At 38.7% G+C, this 21,063-nt stretch overlaps 2 protein-coding genes across 11 annotated transcripts in view; one reads left to right on the top strand and one right to left on the bottom strand.

Annotated features, from left to right (window-relative positions):
• LOC118426055 (vacuolar protein sorting-associated protein 33A-like) overlaps window positions 1-7,032 on the bottom strand; it is a 10,254-nt gene extending 3,222 nt beyond the window's left edge. The window contains 13 exon segments of the mRNA XM_035835306.1: window positions 135-221; window positions 532-611; window positions 897-971; window positions 1,415-1,505; window positions 1,941-2,072; window positions 2,215-2,279; window positions 2,922-3,096; window positions 3,710-3,826; window positions 4,367-4,471; window positions 4,784-4,868; window positions 5,393-5,520; window positions 6,416-6,481; window positions 6,873-7,032. Of these exon segments, the coding sequence (XP_035691199.1) occupies window positions 135-221; window positions 532-611; window positions 897-971; window positions 1,415-1,505; window positions 1,941-2,072; window positions 2,215-2,279; window positions 2,922-3,096; window positions 3,710-3,826; window positions 4,367-4,471; window positions 4,784-4,868; window positions 5,393-5,520; window positions 6,416-6,481; window positions 6,873-6,977 (1,311 nt within the window). The 5' untranslated portion in view covers window positions 6,978-7,032.
• A 1,118-nt stretch (window positions 7,033-8,150) lies between these two features.
• Window positions 8,151-21,063, top strand: part of LOC118426052 (small G protein signaling modulator 2-like) — a 79,342-nt gene continuing 66,429 nt past the window's right edge. For 3 of the 10 annotated variants that reach the window (XM_035835298.1, XM_035835297.1, XM_035835295.1), the window contains exons 1-2: window positions 8,153-8,464; window positions 8,577-8,632. In XM_035835298.1, the coding sequence (XP_035691191.1) occupies window positions 8,344-8,464; window positions 8,577-8,632 (177 nt within the window). In that variant the 5' untranslated portion in view covers window positions 8,153-8,343. Of the gene's footprint in view, window positions 8,465-8,576; window positions 8,633-21,063 lie in introns of all 10 variants that reach the window. The other 7 variants (XM_035835303.1, XM_035835302.1, XM_035835301.1 and 4 more) reach the window with 4 other exon arrangements.

Genomic DNA, 21,063 nt, shown 5'->3' with positions numbered 1-21,063 from the left:
TATGCTTTATAAGGAGTTTCACTTTGCCATTCTACAGCAGCTGCTGAAGTCTATTAGCTAACATGGTCATTGTAACTTATCTACTGTACTTATCATATAAATACTGTAACATGGACAATGTCTTGTAAACTTACCTGTAGGATCTCCCTCTTGTAATAGTCCAGAGTCTTCTGTTTCATACCATTGTTAGCTACGGACTGGATACACACCAACCGCAGAATCTGTCAACAATACAGACAGACACATCTGGTAAACATCTTGCAAGTAAAATCTTGTTGTGTTAGAACGTTATGTTTGGGCCTTTTACAAGCCTCCTGTTGTTTAACACAACATGTAAAAATTTACTAAAATGTTTTGTTGCAGAACAAGGTGCAAGCACGTTTTACTGCTATTTCCCTGCATTTAACAGTAAACTTATAGAAACAACAACTGATAACAGATAGGTGAGACTCTTTATAAAAAGACAATATTCTTTGTATAGAAAGTATAAAGTAAAGTATATTTCCTATTGTTGTTAAAGTCAGGATTTACCTTGATGATTGGTTCCTTTCTTGCTATGCAGTCTTCAATATAGGGGTTCACCTTGTCCGTGTCAATGCCATTCAAAAACTCTAGAAACAAAAGAATATGTTTATGGCAAATATGCCAGAAACAGAGCCACTGAAGTTTCACTTTCAGTCTTCACAGCACACTAACATGGGAATTATGTAGTACTACATACTTTTTTCAAACAACAATTATTCCAACTAGTCTAGGGAGGCCTTCTTCTATGCAAAGCTCTAAACTAAGCTTGATGATACTTATGCCTAAATTTTACAACTGCAAAGCGGATGTGATACCACTTCTAAGTTATATGTGTATAGTTCCATATTAAGGTTCTTTTGTATGATCCTTACCTTGTTGCACTGTGAGAGATTCCATGAAATGGTCTGAATCGGTGACTTCCTTGATCATTTCTGCTATTGTTGTGTCTGGGTAAGAGGGTATATTATATAGTAACCGTTAATTAGGTTACATGTAATAAATCTGTAATTAATGCTAATATAAAATCTGTAATTGTAAATGACACAAGCATACAATGTCAAAAAAAGGTATTGCACAAAGTCCTGCAGGTACTGAATTGATTTTCATGTTTGGACAAAAATCACCCTAGAACCACTGTAAGTCTGTTTGTTGTTGCTGGGATTTAATTTAGAGCAGAAGTGGTAAGGTGCATGGTTTTCTAATTGTTCCAAGCTCACAATCAAAATAATACTGCAGCGAAAAGACACTGCGAAAACAGTGTGAATAAAACCACTGGAAACATTTCAAAATATACATTAAGACTAAGACCTGTATGTAAAGCTGCAATATCAGATCAGAACAAACATGTAGTTTCTTCTCTGACCTGGTGATAAAAAATTTCATGACTTACGATTGGCGAGAGATATTTTTGCTGCCTGCATGTGGGGAAGTCTGGACACAAACTGCTTGATTTCACCAACTGTCTTAGCACCATGTCTCTCCTGCATTGTACATCAAACATTTACTTTCAGTACTATTGGATGACTATGGTGTTCTGTATACTGAGAGCAGTAAAAATGTACCATAACATTAAAAAGGTGTTAAGCACGTTAAAGGACCTGCGATACATATTGACAAAAATAAAGAGTCCTATCCTTATTCCAGTTGTAGTTATGTCTTGTTACATGTGTATATCATCACATTTAGCGTAAGCACAAATGTAGAATTTTTATAACGTGAGTTGGTTTACCAGTAACATGTAAAACTAATAGGAAGATGGCGTCCTCTAATTGTGATAAAGATTTATTTGTATGTGTGTAAAATAACAATGATTTTGGAGACGTAATAACAAGCAAAACATTTGCAAATAATCATATTAAATAATAATTCATGTTAACATTTCAAGAGGGTCTTGATATGGACTAAACTGAACTGACCTCAAACTGAGCAGATATGAGCTTGGCCTTCCTGCTGAGTAAGGGACCGATGGCGTGGAAGTTTCTGTCTCGTGCCTCAGCGTACAGCTCTTCCGCTGAGTTCAGCACCAGCTTCTTGGGTTCTGTGGGCATCTCCTGGGGCCCTCCTGTCTGCTGCTTCGAGGACGCAAACTTCTCTGGAGGAAGTTTACTGAAGCTATAAACAACAAGGCGATTAAGATGGCAGACTTCACTACCTTACTCATAAGTTGCTTAGCAACCCTTCCATGGGCATCTCCTGGGGCCCTCCTGTCTGCTGCTTCGAGGACGCAAACTTCTCTGGAGGAAGTTTTACTGAAGCTATAAACAACAAGGCGATTAGAGATGGCAGACTTCACTACCTTACTCATACTGCTTAGCAACCCTTCCATGGGCATCTCCTGGGGCCCTCCTGTCTGCTGCTTCGAGGATGCGAACTTCTCTGGAGGAAGTTTTACTGAAGCTACATGGAAACAGTAAGGTGATCAGAGATGGCAGACTTCTCTTGCTTAAGTTAATGCCTAAACTGCTAACCCTTCTGATTACATGTATATTGATAGTTATAGCAGCAAATTTCTCTGTAAGCAGCTTAACTGAAGCTACTGTACATGGAAACAACAAGGTGATCAAGGTGATCAGAGATGGCAGACTTCACTACCTTACCCATATTGCTTAGCAACCCTCTTAATAATAGCAGCAAATTTCTCTAGAGGCAGTTTTGCTGAAGCTACATAACAAGGCAATCAGAGATGGCAGACTTCGCTACCTTATGCATATTACTAGCGACAAAGTCAAATAGACAACAATAGCAGCAATCATCTCTACAATACATGTACTCTCTCTAACAAAGGCTATTTTGTTTGCATGAGACTATCAATAGTAAGGAGTAAAAACTACAGTATAGTCTTGAAAAATTCAAACACTTGTATTTTTGCTTCGTCTTTGCAACAAGGTTTGACGTACTGTTGTTGATGCCAAAGATCTCATCGATGAGCCCCTCGTACGTGAGCTGTGTGGGGAGGGGGGTCATGAGGTCCACAGTCCTGTCCAGTAGCAGGAGACAGTCGATCTGCGGGGTGATCTGGGGTTCGGTTCCTGCCAGCTCACGCCGCATCCGCAACATCATGTCTGCTACATGCTGAGGGAAAAGCAATTTGAATAGTAGTTTCTGGAATTTTCTAAGACAAAAATTTTAGGATACACAATGTAGATGCAAATATGTCAAAACTCATAGAGGCAAAAATCAAACGTAAACATGACTTTTGTTTTGCTTTTAACTTATTTATTATTTAACTTAAGATATCATTAACAATCTTGTAAATCACAGCCAAAGACATAAACCTAAAAACAAAAGATGAAATTCTGTTTAGATTAATATGCATGATTATTTTGATCTATTTTTACATTGGAATTTTTGATAAATGGATTTTTCAGTTAGGCTTTTTACTAGTACTTCTTAAGGACCGAAACTGTAGAGCAATCTTAACTGTCCGTTACAATTAGAAGTTTGACCAATGATAGCATAGCAATTACCAGTATGGCCAATAAGACAGTGGATGCATGTCCATCAAATATTTCCATTTTTTTAAATGCTTTTCTTCTACATTTCTACATTTTGACAAGACTTGGTGGGGCCATAGGATTGGTCTATTCACAGGGGATTTCGACTTCTTCCTGAGACTTTTCAAAACTACATACATGATGGTTATAAGTACTGTAACTAATATGATAGGCATTCCGTGAGTTCTTACCCGAGCACAGTCCCCTTTCCCACAGACAGTAGGGATGATGCCATACAGAGCCTGGACTGACATCAGGGACTTGGCAGCATAGTACATGGATGTCATGTCATCCTCCAGGTAACAATCCTGTGGAATATATTGGAGAATTGATCTTTTGGACAGTAGAAAAAGCATCAAGATGATCATCATTAATATGATCACCACCAATGAATGAACAAGGATTCAGATAAACAAAATCAATATCATCATCAATATCATCATCAATATAATCTTCATCATCTTCATCTTCATCATCATAAGTAAGTGGCCCAACCTAATATGCTGTATAACTAAAATGTTTGCGGTAATTCTATTTTTGCGGTTTTCATTGTGACCCCCCGTTGCCAAGTCATGACACTGTGAATATGCATAAATTAAATATATAATGCTACTGTGTTGTACAGACTTCATTCAACTGCAAAATTTGGACACTGTGAAAACCACTTTTCCTCTTCTACTGCACAATGAGAAGTTATTCATGGACATGTCATGCTCAAGGTGACAGTTCTGTTGAATGAAGAGGAATAAGTAATACATTCTTTAAAGATTGAAATATATCATCTTTTTAAATCGAGAATGGGTAAGCATATTACACAAACAAAATAACATTTATAACAGAGGACTCACTCTGAAGGTAGAATCTATCTCCATGGAGAGTAAGTCACTGTCAAACGGGATGAGATCCAGAGTGTACTCATCCACATTACTGAAGGTTCCATACACACCCAGCTCCTATTGGAACAGGAACAACATATGGTATGGTTAGATTTTTTAAATCTTACATGTCCCAAACATGATGCTTCCTTTTTCATCATGTTTGGTACATACATCAAACAAAGATTAAAAAAAGTAAATTAAAGTGATCTTATCCTGGATGCCAGACTGTATCCAGGCCCTATACAGCCCAACTCAATGGCTCTAGGGCAAACGTGCCTTTAAAAAATCATACAGCAGGCCCCCTGAGTTTGACCCACCCTAGATACTATTGAGATCGGATTGGGGTCTGGTATCCTGGCTGAATTGTAAGACATGTACTTCCTGTACCTTGAGTTTCTGCTCACAAAGCAGGCTCTTCCTTGGAACAAAGAAGATGTGGAACTCCTTACGAGATCCCCCAGTCTCCTCCTCTCTGAGGATGTACAGATATGAAAAAAAAAAAACACAATTATTCATATTTCATCATGAATTATGGTACTGGCATCTTATGCGTATTTGGAGAGACACTGTGTAATTTGAATGTTATACTTAACTCGAATATCAACATAAAATGAGTCTGAGACAAAATCTGTAAACTGTTCAATAGAGTGAATCTTCGACCTACCTTTTACTCTCATTATGAGTGATCTCTTAATTTCTATTTAGAAGTCTGAGAGCCAAGAAAATAGATTTGCATTGGCTAAATACTGTGAATGCAGAAATGTTCGCAGTGGATTAATGTTCGCGGTTTTCGCAGTGACCACTTCACCGCGAACTTAAAACCACCGCGAACATCTTTCTATTATGGTATTAGACTGCAGTCTATGGTGTTACCGCGAACTTAAATCCACTGCAAAAAGTCCCCTTTCCCGCTACCGCAAAATTAAATCCCCACGAACTTAAATGCATTTACAGTAATCTATTGTATAGATGAACAAAGAGACTCCTGTTCCTTACTTGAGTATGTTCTGTGCCACGATCTCCATGAGTGCCAGTTTGGGCCGACACAGGAAGATGATGTTGTTGACGTTTGCTGCAGGCATGCGGCCAGGACGCAGCTGGAACATCTTGTCAACTTCATGTTCCTGGGAGAAGAGGGAGCAGAAAGTGAAACTGTAGGTAGTGAAAGTTGTCTCTGGCCAGTTTAGCTCACTGAAGAGCCACCAAGGCCAGTCATGACCAGAAAGACAGGGCCATTTGGGGGTGCCACCATGTAGATGTAGATGTAGATACAGCTCATTGTACTAGAGAAATTACTAACCTGTTATGTGTCATAGCTAATCATAAGCAAAAAGGCAATGTCAAACTAAAGCTCCAACATTCTTCTTCCAACTAAAGCTTACATAATGATATTGAAATAGTATAATACTGTAATTCTTGATTTTATAGCGGTAACTTAATTTTAGCATTTTTAGCGCCCACTAGTCGAGCGCTAAATTTTCATTACGCGACTTTTTCATTACGCGAATACACCCCCCTCCTCTAATGTCGCGGCACCGATTTCTGGTTTTGTTATATATGGTCGCGATCTATATATAACTCTTATCCTTTACAAAAACGTGCACACATTACACAAGTAATTCACACAGGAACAAGAAGTTCGTCGTTCTTCAAGAAATAAAACATATATTTAAATGGAAAGTTTGTCGTCATTTCTTTTACAAACTACAGTGAAAGCATGCTGACGTAAACAACACAAATTCGTTACGAGCTGAGCTGCATATATACACAACTTATTTTATCAATATTATTCTACGCTACGATTTAGAAGTTTGTCCATAAAATATACAAAACAGTTACGAAATTCACGTTGTGCTACGATGTTACACAAGACTTAGAAAATATCCGCGTCATCTTAGCCTTAGTATTTGCCTGAAGTATACAATGTTTGACACTACTATGTATACAATGTTATGCAGACATATATTGTACTTGTACATGGTGTATGATATGTGCATACAAGTTATCATTTATACGAACCTTCAGCAGTGAATATTCAGCAATCAGCCCAAATGGTCCAGTTAGTTGTTCATCCCACACCACGGCCTAACAGTAGGAAAGAGGCAAATAAACAACAAAGACGCAAATATCCAAAAGTAGCGGTCTCCTCTCTCAGCACTGGAACACCAGTGCTAAAGTGGTCGGAGCTGAGGCCGGCTCAGCACCGGGCTTCCAGTGCTGAGGCAGGTTCAGCACTGGAAAATGTCCTGTCAGCACTGGAAACCGAGTGCTTGTGCACACTTTTCAACAAATTGATTACACGTACCAACTACCAACTACCAAGTTATATTTGCGATGAAAAATTTAAAAGCGCTTCCGTGTAACGTTACAATTATAATTTTGCCCCCCTCCCCACAGACATTATCACATATTAAAGTCAACACAGCGAGAAGATAATGACAGTCAAAACATACAGGAGCTGCACATAATGTCTAACCTTTGTTCCGTCACATTTGTCCAGACATTCAAGCAGTTCTTTTCGTGCTGCTTCTCTCAGAATCGCGAGGTTCACTCGGCCTCCACTCAGATGGGAAGCCGCCATCTTGGTTCATGTGACATACATGGGACGATCCGGTAAACTATAGGGGAGGGTGTCCCGATCCGTGCCCAATCGTTGGGATTTGTAAGCGACGAGTTTTCATGATGATCGTCATCATTTAGGGGATCGACAGGTATTAAATTCGTGGTTTAGTATTGAGTAGTGCATATTTCTGCTAGTTTTATATCAATAAAGCCCTGGAACCATTAACGGGTTGTCTCTATGACCCTTGACCCGACCTGCTAAGGTGCGCAAAGGGGCGTGGCCCAGGTAAAGCAAATATGTTTCCAATAGCTTACCTATGAAACTGCAGATGCGAATAAATTCTCATGATCATTAAAGTGGCTGGCTTTACAAGAAGCTTTAAAGCAAACAAACAAACAACAACAATCATTTTATAATTAAGCAAATGCAACAATACACGCGTCAGGTCAAACCTACTTGTAACTGGTATTCAGTCAATTTCAGATAGTCAATGTATCTTTATAACTAAGACAGGCTGTGTCTTTGAAAGATGCTAACATTTCTTTGAGAGATTCTTCATTTGCTTCTCATTTCCTTTCGTTCATTCATTTCCTCCCTTCCCCCTATATTTTATTTTACCCATTTCCTTTATGATATCCGGCTTCCCTTCTATAATGCCCCTTTACTTTATCTTTTATCCAATGAACTTTTAATTTTATCTTGCCATGTTTCATTATCTTTCACCCTTCAACCATCTTTTCTTTCTTTTGGAATTCCATTGACTTGATTGGCTGTTTTGCTTTTGACTACCTCGGCCGGGAAATCGACAGACAGATGTCTCCTCTTCATCAAAAATGAGCTTGTTACTGTTTCATACTAAAGCGGCGAATGATCTTAACGTGCACAATTCACGGAACGTCTTGGTTCAAAACAACTGCACCATTGTCCAAACGAATAGAAAGAGAAAAAAATAACAACATTGTTTTCTATCGTCGTTATATCTTTCATATAAAAACACAGTTTTTGCGGCTCTATAAAATGTTTTTTTTTTCATCGTTTCAAGTGGACAGCTAAATGTTACTTTGCAAAACTGATAAATCAACCTTTTCAGCTGGAGACATACATAGTAAGCATGATGTTTGTTTGCAAAAACGGGCGAAAGAAAATACTAGTTTATGACCGGAGAGGGAGATGCCCGCAACCACCTGTTCCGCCGAGTCCCGGTCAACTGCCCCTCATTTGGCGCGTGAATGCCGTCATGAAATATTGATGCCCCCCGGCCGCAGATGGCTCTCATCCGCGCCGCTTCCAAATCATCTCAAACAGTCACCCCGAATCCTCGCCAAGAAATTAACGGCGACATTCACGGCACGTTTCAACATCTTTGTGCCGAAGTCTAGCGGGAATGCGCCGCTTCTTTCAGCGAGGGAAAACCGGAAATACCGGGTGTGACGCGCCGCCTGCTCATCCTAATTCGTGCACCTTAAATCCAGAACCGGACGGCAAGATGGCGACAGTCATAGGAGGTTGGTGCCGTCCGAGCGTCAATTTTGCGCCGTAAATTTAATAATCCTGGACAGATTTCATCATATTTTTTTGCTAGAATCAACACCTAAAGGTCTACCCCTCTCGTTTCAGACAAAATGTCGGACGCAGAGTACAGGGAAAAGCTGATACGGACCGTCAAAAAGGAGGTGAGCGGGAGGTTTGGGTATTTTTCCGGTACAGTGTTTGATGCTAGCGTATGGAATGATCGCGGAGGTAAAGTGGTCGATATCATGTCCCACAGTATGTATTCAGAAATCACGGTAGATTTTTCCGAGTGTTGGGCAAGAGGGGGCGGGGCAGTGATGCTACAATATGTTTTGATAGTGGGCATTTTTGGGTGGTGCTCAAAATGTACATAATATTATGTTCAGAATATTAAGGGCGATGAAGTGAACTTCACGGTAAAATTGCTGTCTATACGCTCTGGGTTTGACGCTGTATATCTTGTCCTATTACGGTTATTTTGGCAAATGTAATGTCATGGTTTATAATCCATAAGGGAGTAGTGAAAGTTGTTATGTTATGCCTGACGACAGGACATATTTGTCACACCATGTATTCAGTCGCCCAGAACCAAACAAACTGATCATGATACAAACAGGTGTATTCACAGGTACGCTCACGTTTACCTCCAGGCGCATACCAGAGTACCTGTACCTGTAGATCTCTTCACTAATTCAAAATTCTTACTATTCATACATTTCAGTATGACTCTGAGAAGTCAATCAGGACAATTTGGCCCGGTGTCTTGCTTGGCTTATCGTTAAGGGGAGGGTTAGAATTAGAGTTAGGATTGAGCTCTAAGGATTATGGCTCTTGATGGGTTTAAAATTAGGGTTAGAATTTGAGTCATCAATTTATTGTCCAGTCTTGGTACAATATCGTGTTGATAGACTCAACTTGGAAACGCTGAAATGTCCAACATCAGGTTACAGTTGAAACGTCTGACATTTTGTCAGATAATAATTTTTTCCGGTATCACATTCACATTCACATACATGTACACCACAACTGACCCAACCATGGGAATCATTGTGCAATCTCGCCTAGTTGGGAGAGTTTGAGGATATAGGCATTTAATATTGATACAAAACATCTTAAATTATCACAATGAAAAAGAAGATTTAGAATCCCTCATTTAATGACTCTGAGTCTCACACTGTAGATTTTTTAATCTGAAGTTTGTATAAGAGGTGATCATGTATGCTGGGCTGGTCTCACTGCAGCTAATGATCAATACACTTTGTTTACAGCAAACAAACCTCTACCATAAACCAAAGGTTTAACATTACCTTGTGGCTTAGCGACCATAAACCTGTATGCAACCCAATGTATATAGGCAGACCCTGTATGATATTGTACACTCACAAGAAGTGGGTTGTCTAAATGATAGGATTCCACACTATTTCATGCTTTCAAATAACACAATGCAATACAAATGTCAGTTTTTTTCAAGCATTGACCAGTTATGATAGACACTACGTTTAAAAGAAAAGAAACAACATGCCTTTTTGAGGCAATGAAAGATAGAAGAACAACATGTAACGATGCATGTAACATGCATGTGTTAGTGTAATGTGCTTGAATAACATCTGGACTGGACATTTTAATCAAGAATAGTTTCTTATTTATTTAGCACCAGTACAGCTGCAGTGAGCTCTGTGGGTAAAAATGCAGCAAACAGTGCCTGAATGGCAGCGTTACACAAAGCTAACACCACACATATCCATTGCAAAAGCAGTTGACCCAGAACACAAAATGTAAACATTTGCAGTGCCTCAAATGAAAAACACTACGTGCCTAGCATTGTACTCACAGCAAACTGGAATGTACTAAGAAAATAGAAAAGTATAACTATAAGTCGTGGAGCATTTTTTCCATAGATGAGAGGCATCACCCTTAAGTCTAATGCTCTATGAATTTGAAAAATAATAATATTAATGCACATTAGAATATCCAGTCCTGATGCTTACATGTGTACAATTAAATGTATCATGATAATGATTAAATTATTGATATAACATGACTTGTTTTCTCGTTTTTAACCTCATCAATAAAAATGGTTGATACTGAAAGTTTGTCATGATAAAGGATTGGGTAAATGATAATTAATCTTAATTTTCAACAAACATACTTGGTCAGGGGGTGTAAAGTTGTAAGACTTAACGCTAGTTCACCTTTATCCGTGGGGTAAACTACACCGTCCCGTTGTTTTAAAAACCATGGTTTCAAATTGCAATATTTTCACAATATTTCAATTGACCTGTCATTTTCAAAATATTGCAGTTTGAAACCATGGCCTCTCAAACGTTAACTGTCGTCCCTGAATACCCTGTTTTTAAAAACAACGGATATAGGTTACCACTCAAATAAAGGTGAACTAACGATAAATGCCATCTTGCTTGCTGTTATATATAGCTTTTATTTAAATAAGCATTGCCTTGGGCTTCCTGCCTCCCACATTCAATAACATAAATCAAAGAATGGAAGCAGCAAAATATGTTTTCTGCCCAGCATAGCTTTAGGGTATGTTAGATAACCATAGTGTCTGCAAATCCTGGCTTCAAGCTTAAAACCCTACGACATTTAAAATGAAGACTAAACTGTTTGCTTAAGCTGCTGAATATCGACTCTGTCCACTAATTATGCAGGAATAGCAGACGAAAGTCAGGATATGTATGGTGAGTTGAATCGTTTTGCTAATTGGAGGCCCCAAAATATATTTGTGGAGGTTTGAAATTTGCATTTTTTCCTACGTTTTTTCCTACGTCTACAATATAATTTCTTTTCCACGTCATGCATAGAAATATTCACACTGTTAATTTCACCATTCTTTCATTATAAAGTTAGAGACATTTATACAATGTATATTGATGCAATAAGATAATATTCCCATGCCCGTACCAACTGAACGATACTGTGTTGGACAAAAGTAGGACTGGTATACGTTTAACTTATATTTTGACATCTTTCAGTTAATATTTTGGTTTTGTTTAATCTCTAAAGATCAGAGGTAAATTAATTCTATCAAAATGTTAATGCATTGACATAAGCAATGCATGTAGAAGCATAACACCTGATCTGTATGAAGGAATAAGATAGTTTTCATATAGCCATGGATCATGTAATATAATTATGACCTTTGCCACTGAAGGCCCTGGGATTCATACAGGAGACTCAATGGCTGGCTGGAGTAATGGGATTTCTCTTTAGATAGTAACTCGTACAACATTAATGCAGTAATTTTACTACTGTTGGGTTTCTCAGAGAAAGTTTCCAAGATTATCCTTATCATCTAAAGGATTTTGAATTAAGATGATACTTTTTTGACAAGATGCAATGAAAATTAACAATTTGCTAAGTTGATATTATGATAACAGTCTTTTTGGACTATAATCTTTTTTTCTCAGTTTTTGCTTCTGAATCATCATTAATCTCAATGCATATTTGACTAATTGTTTCCTACCTGTACCTTCAAAACCTCCAGATGTCTGAACAATATTGAGTTCATATTGCTCTGGGCACATCTGATTTTTAAAACAGTAATAAAAAAGAGATTCTTATCTGTAGTTACTATACCCTAAAGAAAATAAATCTTCCATCTCTGGTCATTTTAAGTGCTACCCTGGGTGACATCTTGGGCTCTTTTCAGTCGCTTGGACAGTTTCTAACGCACTTAGTAAACCAAACATCCCAGCTGATGATAAAACTTGCTATAAATGGCACCCAGGCTAGTTCAGAATCTCTCTGTTTGGGAGTAATGCATCGCTCCATAGTCTCATTTGTGGGTGGATGCTAATATATTGTTGGCATTTGGCATTTTCTCAATCATTGCTTGAATCCCACTCAGCTGACTCTATTTCTGTAGCTATTTCTACATCCATAATGCATAAACCACAAAACCGCCTCAAACATCAGACGAGTTCTATTAAAAGTGCCGAGCATATACAATGTATTTTAAATAGGATCCGGATGTTGTTTTTTTTTGCAGATGATTCTAATGATTTTAGATGATATCTGACGGTTGCAGATGATGTCTCAGATGATTTCAGACATCAGAACAAACCCCTCCCATCATTAATTACATGCTAATTGACTCCTAGGCAATAGGTCGTCAATTTGTTTGTTGGAAAAAATACTGAATCAGTGGCAAATTGACCCGAAGGATTAAAACATAGTCTAAGGGGAACTTCACATTTTGAATAGTTTTTTGGATGGAATTCAAGTTTTCGTCCCATCTAAATCTGTATTTTGCATGCAAGCCTGACTACAGCAGGGGGCTAGTCCACTGGTAGTGATGTGTGTTTGACCCCCATTCTCTTCCTCATTAGTGCGGAGTGCTAAGCAGAGAAAGCAGCATGTACCAATTCTAAAGTCTTTTGTATGACTTGGCCGGGTATGGAACAACCTACTGAATGCATTAGGCAAACAATCTATTGGCCATCGTAACAGCTAAGATGGAGTATATGCACAACAAGACAGACACAAAATTGGGACTTTCCAACCACCAAACCACAGTTAAGACCAGTGATTTTTTATTTGTTTCTTGCTATAGATTTATAGACTTAAGATGTCCATTTGCTAAAATTGTTTTGTTTGCTGGTCATAAAGCCGAAGGTGAAGTGGTCATAGACTCAGTCTGAGCTTAAACCATGATCCCAGTGCTTACCCAAGCAACCTGCGATGGGTTTGCCCACGGCACTGTATAAATGTCAGAGAGCAAGAGGCAAATAAAACCACTGGTGTTAAATGTGGTTTGAAGGCTGATAGGCCCCCCATTTCTGTCTGCCTTGTTGTGCATATACTCCATTTGTAGGCCAAATCAATTCATTTTTTGGTACTAAGACATTTTGACATGAAAGATAAAGCATGATCAGAACATGATGAAAAACTGGGAGAAAAATTGAATCTGACTGTATATGAACTCAGTCAATCCCTGATACTGAATAAACAAAACTAGAATAAAAATAATAATTATCATACAGTTGAATATGGTGATAAGTTTAGAAAAAACACCTTCTTGTGTTATAATGTAAATCATGGTATATCTTTAATCAAATTTTGAATTACCTTGTAGGTTGTATCAGGTTTTAGGCAAACTCAATTTACAATCACGTTGACTGCAGGTTCAAGATCCTTGCTTGTAATGCTTTTACTGGGCCAGGCTTTCTTTTATCAACATGGCAGAATGTACTGATCCGTCAGTGATCCACAGAAAGTGAACTGTTATACACTTCTGAGTCTTTGAGCATAGAAAACTACTCCAAATAGAACAATAAAAGGCTCAAAATGATCTCAGTGCTATAAATACACCTTAACAAAATGTTAAAAAAGTGTTCAGTGCTGTACTAGTATTGATGTTGGGTTTGCTTGCATATACTTATCCTTCTAGGTAATGATGTTTGCATTAAGGGCTGGTAAGTTTATCCCGAAGAGAAAAGAAAACATTTATGACACATGCTGTGTACTTATTAGATGGCAGCAAACAAGATTAGCCCCTCATTAAAGAAAAACAAATATCTTATCACAGGGGCATAGTAACTTGATGGTAGAAATGGTTAGAATCATAAATGAACAAATCAACATAAAATTATCAATGATATGTTTCCAGATTATTTTTTTTATTATTTTAGTTATACCACTTGATGACAGTTATTTTTCCTTGTTATTTTATAGTTTTTGAACATCACAGAAATCAGTTTTTAAAACAATATTTTTAAGGTAACTGGCGATGATGTACATTGTTTCCGTTCAAGGAGTCAATCATTGGGTATTTTGAACCCGTTTTCCTTTCCCTTATTTATCTGGCTTTACAAAACCTATTAATTGCATTTTAAAATCCTGGTGTCCAAGTTCGGTTGTATCTGTCCTGGTAGTGCCTATGGTTGTGTCTTGCATCATGATTTGTATGCCTGAGCAGGTCCATTTTGAAAAGCCATCTAGCCTTGAAGCTTTCACGAACATCACCGTAACTCTGCTTGAAGTTAAGTGTTGAAAATGTCAGAGGTTGGCCTTAGTCCTCAGCATGATCTATGGCTGGCTATAGAGAATATTTTACATCTTCCATCAAACATAAGACTGCTTTTATCTGAACCTGCTGCAGGCTCCATGCAATCTGTTAAGTGCATTTTGGTGTCCAGAGGTCCACGTCAAGTGGGGATCTGTCCCGGTGAGGCAGTGCTGGTATCCTGAATGTGGACTTCTTCTGAGTCTTGACTGAACAAATCAGTTTGGACAAGCCGGCCAACCTGCAGGGCTTACATAGGAATCTACTTTAAGTGGTTGCAGTGTTGAAAATGTCAACTTATCAACAGTACTAGTATCCAGTGATCCTCCAAGCAATATGGTACTGGCTGTTGTATGTTTTCACCCAGATTTAGACAGTTTGGTTGGTGTTCTTTGTCTCTGTACTTTGCTTTTCCTTGAGACATTGCCCATTTAGTGTGTGTTAGCATTTACATAGAGGTAGCTGTTCTAGTAGCATTGAGTTGAGTATCCATATTGTTTACTGCATATTGGTTATTTTGATGAAGTAGCCTCAGGATATACCATAACAAACATGACACTCAGGAATCTCATTGGTATACTTACTGGCTGTCAAAAGATGAAGACATATTGCTTGATTTTGGAATAACATATCAGGGCTCGAAATTCATTTTTTGGAATAGGTGCACTGGTGCACCCAACCTAGAAAATTGGGTGCACCAAAATATTTTTGGGTGCACCACATAAAATAAAGTAGAATAAATTAGTAATTTGAACGGAGCTCTTCAGAAATCGGAAGTACTATGACAGTCATTCTATTATCTTTCTAACACATAGATGTCAAGAATATGGTGTTTTCTTAGTATACTGACATGTTAACATACATAAGCCTATAAAAACATTTGGGTGCACAAAACCCCAGTATTTCGAGCCCTGCATATACTGTAAATGCATTTAAGTTCGCAGGGATTTAATTTTGCAGTAGCAGGAAAAATGACTTTTCGCGGTGGATTTAATTTCGCGGTAACACCATCTACTGCAGTCTAATACCTTAATAGAAAAATGTTCGCGGTGGATTTAATTTCGTGGTAAAGTGGTCGCCGCGAAAACCGCGAACATTAATCCACCGCGAACATTTCTGCATTTACAGTAGTTGGTATGAAAAACATCCCTTATCTCCCCACAGTGTACTCTTCATTGTAGTTTATATCCTGTTTGTTGCAGTAATTGCCCTGGATACTTGGCTAAAATTTCCTGGGTAAACCCCAGAGACATGCTGGCCTTTCTTGGAATAGGTGCTATGTTGCTGGATGAAAAGCTACCATTTTCAGCTCTTAAGGATAGTTATGTTACCTTCACAGAAGGTACATACTGTTTTTGCATCGTTTCTTCTTCTTCTTCTTCTTCTTTTCCGCACAAATAAAAAACATGAATATCTCCAAAACTAGACCTTGGAATATCTCGTAATTCAGCAAGCTGGTAGGTCTGCACATAAGACACTGCACCTTGGTCATTTGGTCCCCCCAAGACACCAAAAAATGATTTTATGGGGCAAAAAAGGGTGAAAAAACTAGCAATTTTAACACAAAATCGAACTTTCGAGCCCCCATAGAACATTAGAACCACGTTCCAAGGACCCGAGGTCAACGACCGGTAGCTATGGAACCAGCCCGGGAGTTATGGAACATGGTGTTCGAACGAGGTCAACGACCGCCACTACGCAACACGGAAGTGTCCGCCCGTCAAATGATGACTTCATCTTGCTTTGGACGGCCTGAATTGAGGCAGAAGCCGTCCTCTGAATGATTTGTGGAATTCATTTTACCAAGAAGTAATAAATCGGATCAAGAAATTCACAGAGCTTTGACTTTATTTTGCCGAATATCGGCACCTTTTGCATACTAGTATATCAACTTCAAGGAAGGTAGAATGAAATTGAGGGCAGGCAGAATGAAATTTAATGCCCCCAAAGTATAATGTGTCTCGGTTAAGGTCTATATCGAGCCAAATCTAAGCATTAATATTTGTTTCGATACTTTTCTTGATTTTGTTTAAGCTAAAGGTTTTGCTACCTGCACAAGTCAGTTGAACTCTGAGCCATCCAAACATTGTTCGGATTCTATGTTGTGTTTGAGTTACGTAGAATCGAGAACACACACGATGTGTAGTACGCCAGTACTCGTGCGTACACACGCGATAATTTGGTGAACAAACGCATTCATAGCACTACTGCAATTTTCTCAGACAGGCCGACAACTGTGGTAACGTTACGTGTATGTGGTGATTTCTTTGGATGTCTCCTGACATGATAAGTAACTGGCATATAACGTTAATCATAAAAATGTAGCGAGACCTGTTCGTTTTTCAAGTTCATACATAGAGCTGCCGTCTAAATGAAACACGGATTGGTGTCACGGTTGTAGTTAACCGATTTTTGAGTCAACAAGAACATTTGAGCAAAAAAACAACAACACATGACTACGTTAGACGCAAGGTCACTGCGTGTTGCCGGCTGTTACATAAAAAAACATGCATAACGATCGTCATGCAAACTCAAAGTTTTACGCCTGAGACATAAAGGTATGTGAAACACAAACGATGGACTTGATGAGTTTATTTCGCTATTAAACTGACCTGAACAAACACGATTAACTGCAGCGTGGAACGCCCTCCCCATGTTAGGTCACGGTCATTCCGTTCACCTTGTTGTTTATCATTACCACAGCGCTGCGTTGGTCCCCAGCAAGCAAGTGGAGCACGGAAACGAAGTCTGGGTGAATTACAATAAATCTACTTACAGCTTTATACACGGTGGGAGTGGCCGGCACAGCACAAATCCCCAGGCACAAATCAGCATAAGCCAACGCGAAAGTTAAGTGTAGCAGAAACCTAACCCCTTGAAGTTTGCATGATTGACAGGCGGACGGGTTTGAAGTGTACCGACTGCGGCACGTATTGATAATGAGGGCATAAACAAACTACGTACATCAAACGTAAATCAAAATTATTTGCTAAAAATAAAAGAAATTTATGAAATATGAATTGCGGGCTCTGAAAAAATGATTGGGCCGTTCAAAATATGAATGAATTTACACAGATTGACTGTGACAGGAAGCATAGCGGAGATGTGCTGCGTACTGTGAAGATCACTTGCAGTGTGCAGGGGTAGCCATATCAATTTCTGCTCTGAGAGTGTCCGGCAACTGCAGGACGTGAACGAATATAATAGATTTGTGGCAATTTTAGCGATTACGCTAATCAGCTGTTTCTGTGAATTTGTGCGATTTACAGTAGTTGGTAAGGCCCCCTTTCGAAATTTCCACTAGACGGCGATCGCGCTGCGCTCTTACTGCGACATAAACAGGGTATGTGTAAAATTCGATTTCACACTGGGTATATGGTTCATAGAAAACGTAAATGTGTGACTGAGCATGCTGAGGAGAACCCTTCACGCTGCGTTGTACAAGCGGCAAACTCTGTGAGACGTTTCAAGCTGTGAATGTACCTTCCGATTTTGTGCTACGCAGTGTGCCGTAACTTGGTACGCTTGTTTTAATTTTGCTCTCTTCAGAAGTTAGTCTTATTCAAGTAGATAGAAACGAGAATTCAATTCTATAATATTTGACAATAAAATTGTGACTGTATGTACTTCTTGTCTCATGTAAGGCTGTATCTAGCACAATCTAGCTGATGTTTTCACGGGTAAAGGGACTAAATGCACTGTTTGCGATGGTCCGACTAAGAAAATCATTACGAAAAAAACAACACCGCCAACATCAACAAATCTCTGCCTACCTTTTGGGAAATATCTTCGACATCTTAATTTTCATAGACGGTCAGCCCAAATTTGGTGCAACATGATGACACCGGTAGATTCGGTCCATATTTTATAAGCAGTCAATTAAAGAATCAAAAGCACACCTATTTGTCACGATTCATGTAGGGCCCCGCCCCCGTATAGAGCGCAAGCATATGAGGTCCGATCGGCTTACCGGAGACTATTTTGAAAGTACCTTATTTAATTTCACATATTGTTCGATTTTTTTTACTTCTATGGTAGCAACAACTGACAGTTAATCGGGGCCGGGAAAATGACAACAAAAACATCGGCGCTAGCACGATGCGACTGACCAGAACATTAGGGGGAGGGGCGCGGCACCGACTGGGTTCGACCAGTCGCTTCTCGCTTCTCTCTCGCCGCCGGCGCGCGTTAGGAATTATCTTCAAAGTCAGCACCGTCCGCAAACATCCGCTGATTTTTTAGAGATTTTTGCAAAATTTGTCTATACTTACGCGCCGAGTTTGTTCGTCAACAATGACGGAAAGCGCAAAATTAAACTTATTCTTATGTTATCAACTGAACTTCGCGGCTCGCGTTCTGCACCAAGTCAGAGACAGAGAATATGAATTTCCCAAGTGATTCAAAGCTTTATTTTTTAAACATTTGAATACATATTGTTGAAGGAAGCCAGTTTTTTTTTTCCATGGCTCTCTCTCCGCAAGCCAAGAAATTTCTCCCTGGACCTCCCCAAGCCGAAAAAATTCATAGGCCTTGACGCTCCCGCAGACGACACGCTAAATGTCGTCGAGTAAACCCTGTTGACGACCGTCAGAAATGGATAACCTTTTTGGACAGACAGACTGCCCCTGTGGCTTGTAGCTATGGGGCTGTGATGAGATGATGATGAGAAACCCTGTTTGGAACAATATTGGACGTTGTGTTCATTATTCAAGATGTATAACGTTACAGATAAAAAATCATCAAAATTTATTTGTACCTTCTTGCATGTCTTGACTTATCCTGTGTCAACATCTGCAACTTAATCAGTTTACCATTCCAGGTAGAAATGCTAGACTAAACCATGTGAAGGTAACATTCTGTATTTGCTTGCAAATATTACCTTTCTAGTTAGAATCTATATTCTACCCCTGTTAAGGGTTGTATGAAATATTGTTGAAAATAAACACTGTGGACTCTCACAACTGTATGGACTACAAACCAGTACCAGTAGACTCGCCATACTCGAGTATGAGTGGCTGTTCATCATAGGAATATTGTCTGATGCACTGCATATTAAAGATGAGAGATTTCTAGTCCTCTTTAGTCTGTAAGAACATCAACAGCAAGAGATGAGGATTCCATGTACATGTACACAGTGCTGAATCATATGTCATACATTAACCTAGATATGCTGGACTGAGAAGCATGTTGCTTGTATCCCTTTGATTGCTCTGGTAAGTCAGGATACTGTTGTGCCATAATCACAGCCTTTTATGCATAAAGACGACATAATTCTTTCTTCCTATTGATTAGACACACTAAGGCCACACAAATTGTATTTGTTGTTTGTTGGATTTCCCGACCCTATTTTTTCAGATTTAAAAAAAACAAAAACATTTCAAATTGATGGCCACACCTCGTGTTAACAAAATGTCACTGCCATTATTATCCTTTCTCAAATTAACTATAGGCCTCAAATTCCAGTAGCTGTATGTGCCTATTTGGAACAGTACGTGTATCTTTTTTCTTCAAACTTTGGACTTTGCTACCAGGGACCCCCTCAATGTTGAAATTTTAGGTTTTCCTGTCTGTCCTCTCCTTCCCCCCCACTTTTTGAAAAGTTTTTTTTAATTTTTTTTTTCGTCCGACCGACCAAATTTTTTTCTGACAAAATCCAAGAAACAACAAATTAAATTGATGTGGCCTAATCACAACCAATTATGCATAAAGAAAATATGATTCTTTCTTCCTATTGATTAGACACACACTAATGTGATCTGATTCAGAAATCTCTAATCACTAGCATGTACAGCCATGTCTGATGCCTTTATACTTGGGGTTTAAAATACTAAACATATTCAAGTGATAACATTTTAGATTGTATCTGTGTAAGCAGGTCTGTTCTAAATTGGAACCCTCTAATTACAAGCTCGTTACAGAATACACAGGTTACAGCTGAGTAACAAAGGGAATGCCATAAGGGTAAACTTTGATTGCATTAGGCATCTTCCGACAAAATTTGCATCTATTATAATCTGTTGATTAGGAATCTATACACAGCTGCATAAACCAATACATAATAATAAATCTAGAATCATCTCTGTAAAAACAGCTGTTCTTAAGAAATTTTTCTTTTTAAAATGGAAATTCAAGCAACAGGAAATTCAGCACCATGGAAAGGGCTAGCATTGTAGGATTCTTATGTAGCAGAAAATTGCTATTTCTTTCAAATTTACAGATGAAATCACCTTTTAGCAAATAATTTGTAGCATTTTAACAGGAAGGACCATCAATTTTCGATGCAATGGCCGAGTGGGTAGTGTGTTCGCCTTGCACTCTGTAGGTCGTGAGTTTGATCCCCGGTCGAGTCATACCAAAGACTTACATGTCCAAGGAAATAACAAGAGCAAAGTAGAGGAGATTTTTTTTACAAAGTTTCCACAGTTAAATTTCAAAAAACAGAGGCAGTTAGTGTTGTTAACATGAAAATAGGACCTGGACCTTATCCTCTGGACTTGGACTGTACCTGTAAAGCTAGTTCACCTGTATTCACTGGGTAATTCATATCTGTTGTCTGAAAAAGGCAGGATT

The sequence above is a fragment of the Branchiostoma floridae genome, chromosome 11 (genome assembly GCF_000003815.2).
Source record: "Branchiostoma floridae strain S238N-H82 chromosome 11, Bfl_VNyyK, whole genome shotgun sequence".
Taxonomy (NCBI): domain Eukaryota; kingdom Metazoa; phylum Chordata; class Leptocardii; order Amphioxiformes; family Branchiostomatidae; genus Branchiostoma; species Branchiostoma floridae.
The sequence above is the reverse complement of the archived record's forward strand: the minus strand, read 5'-3'. Positions and strand labels throughout refer to the sequence as shown.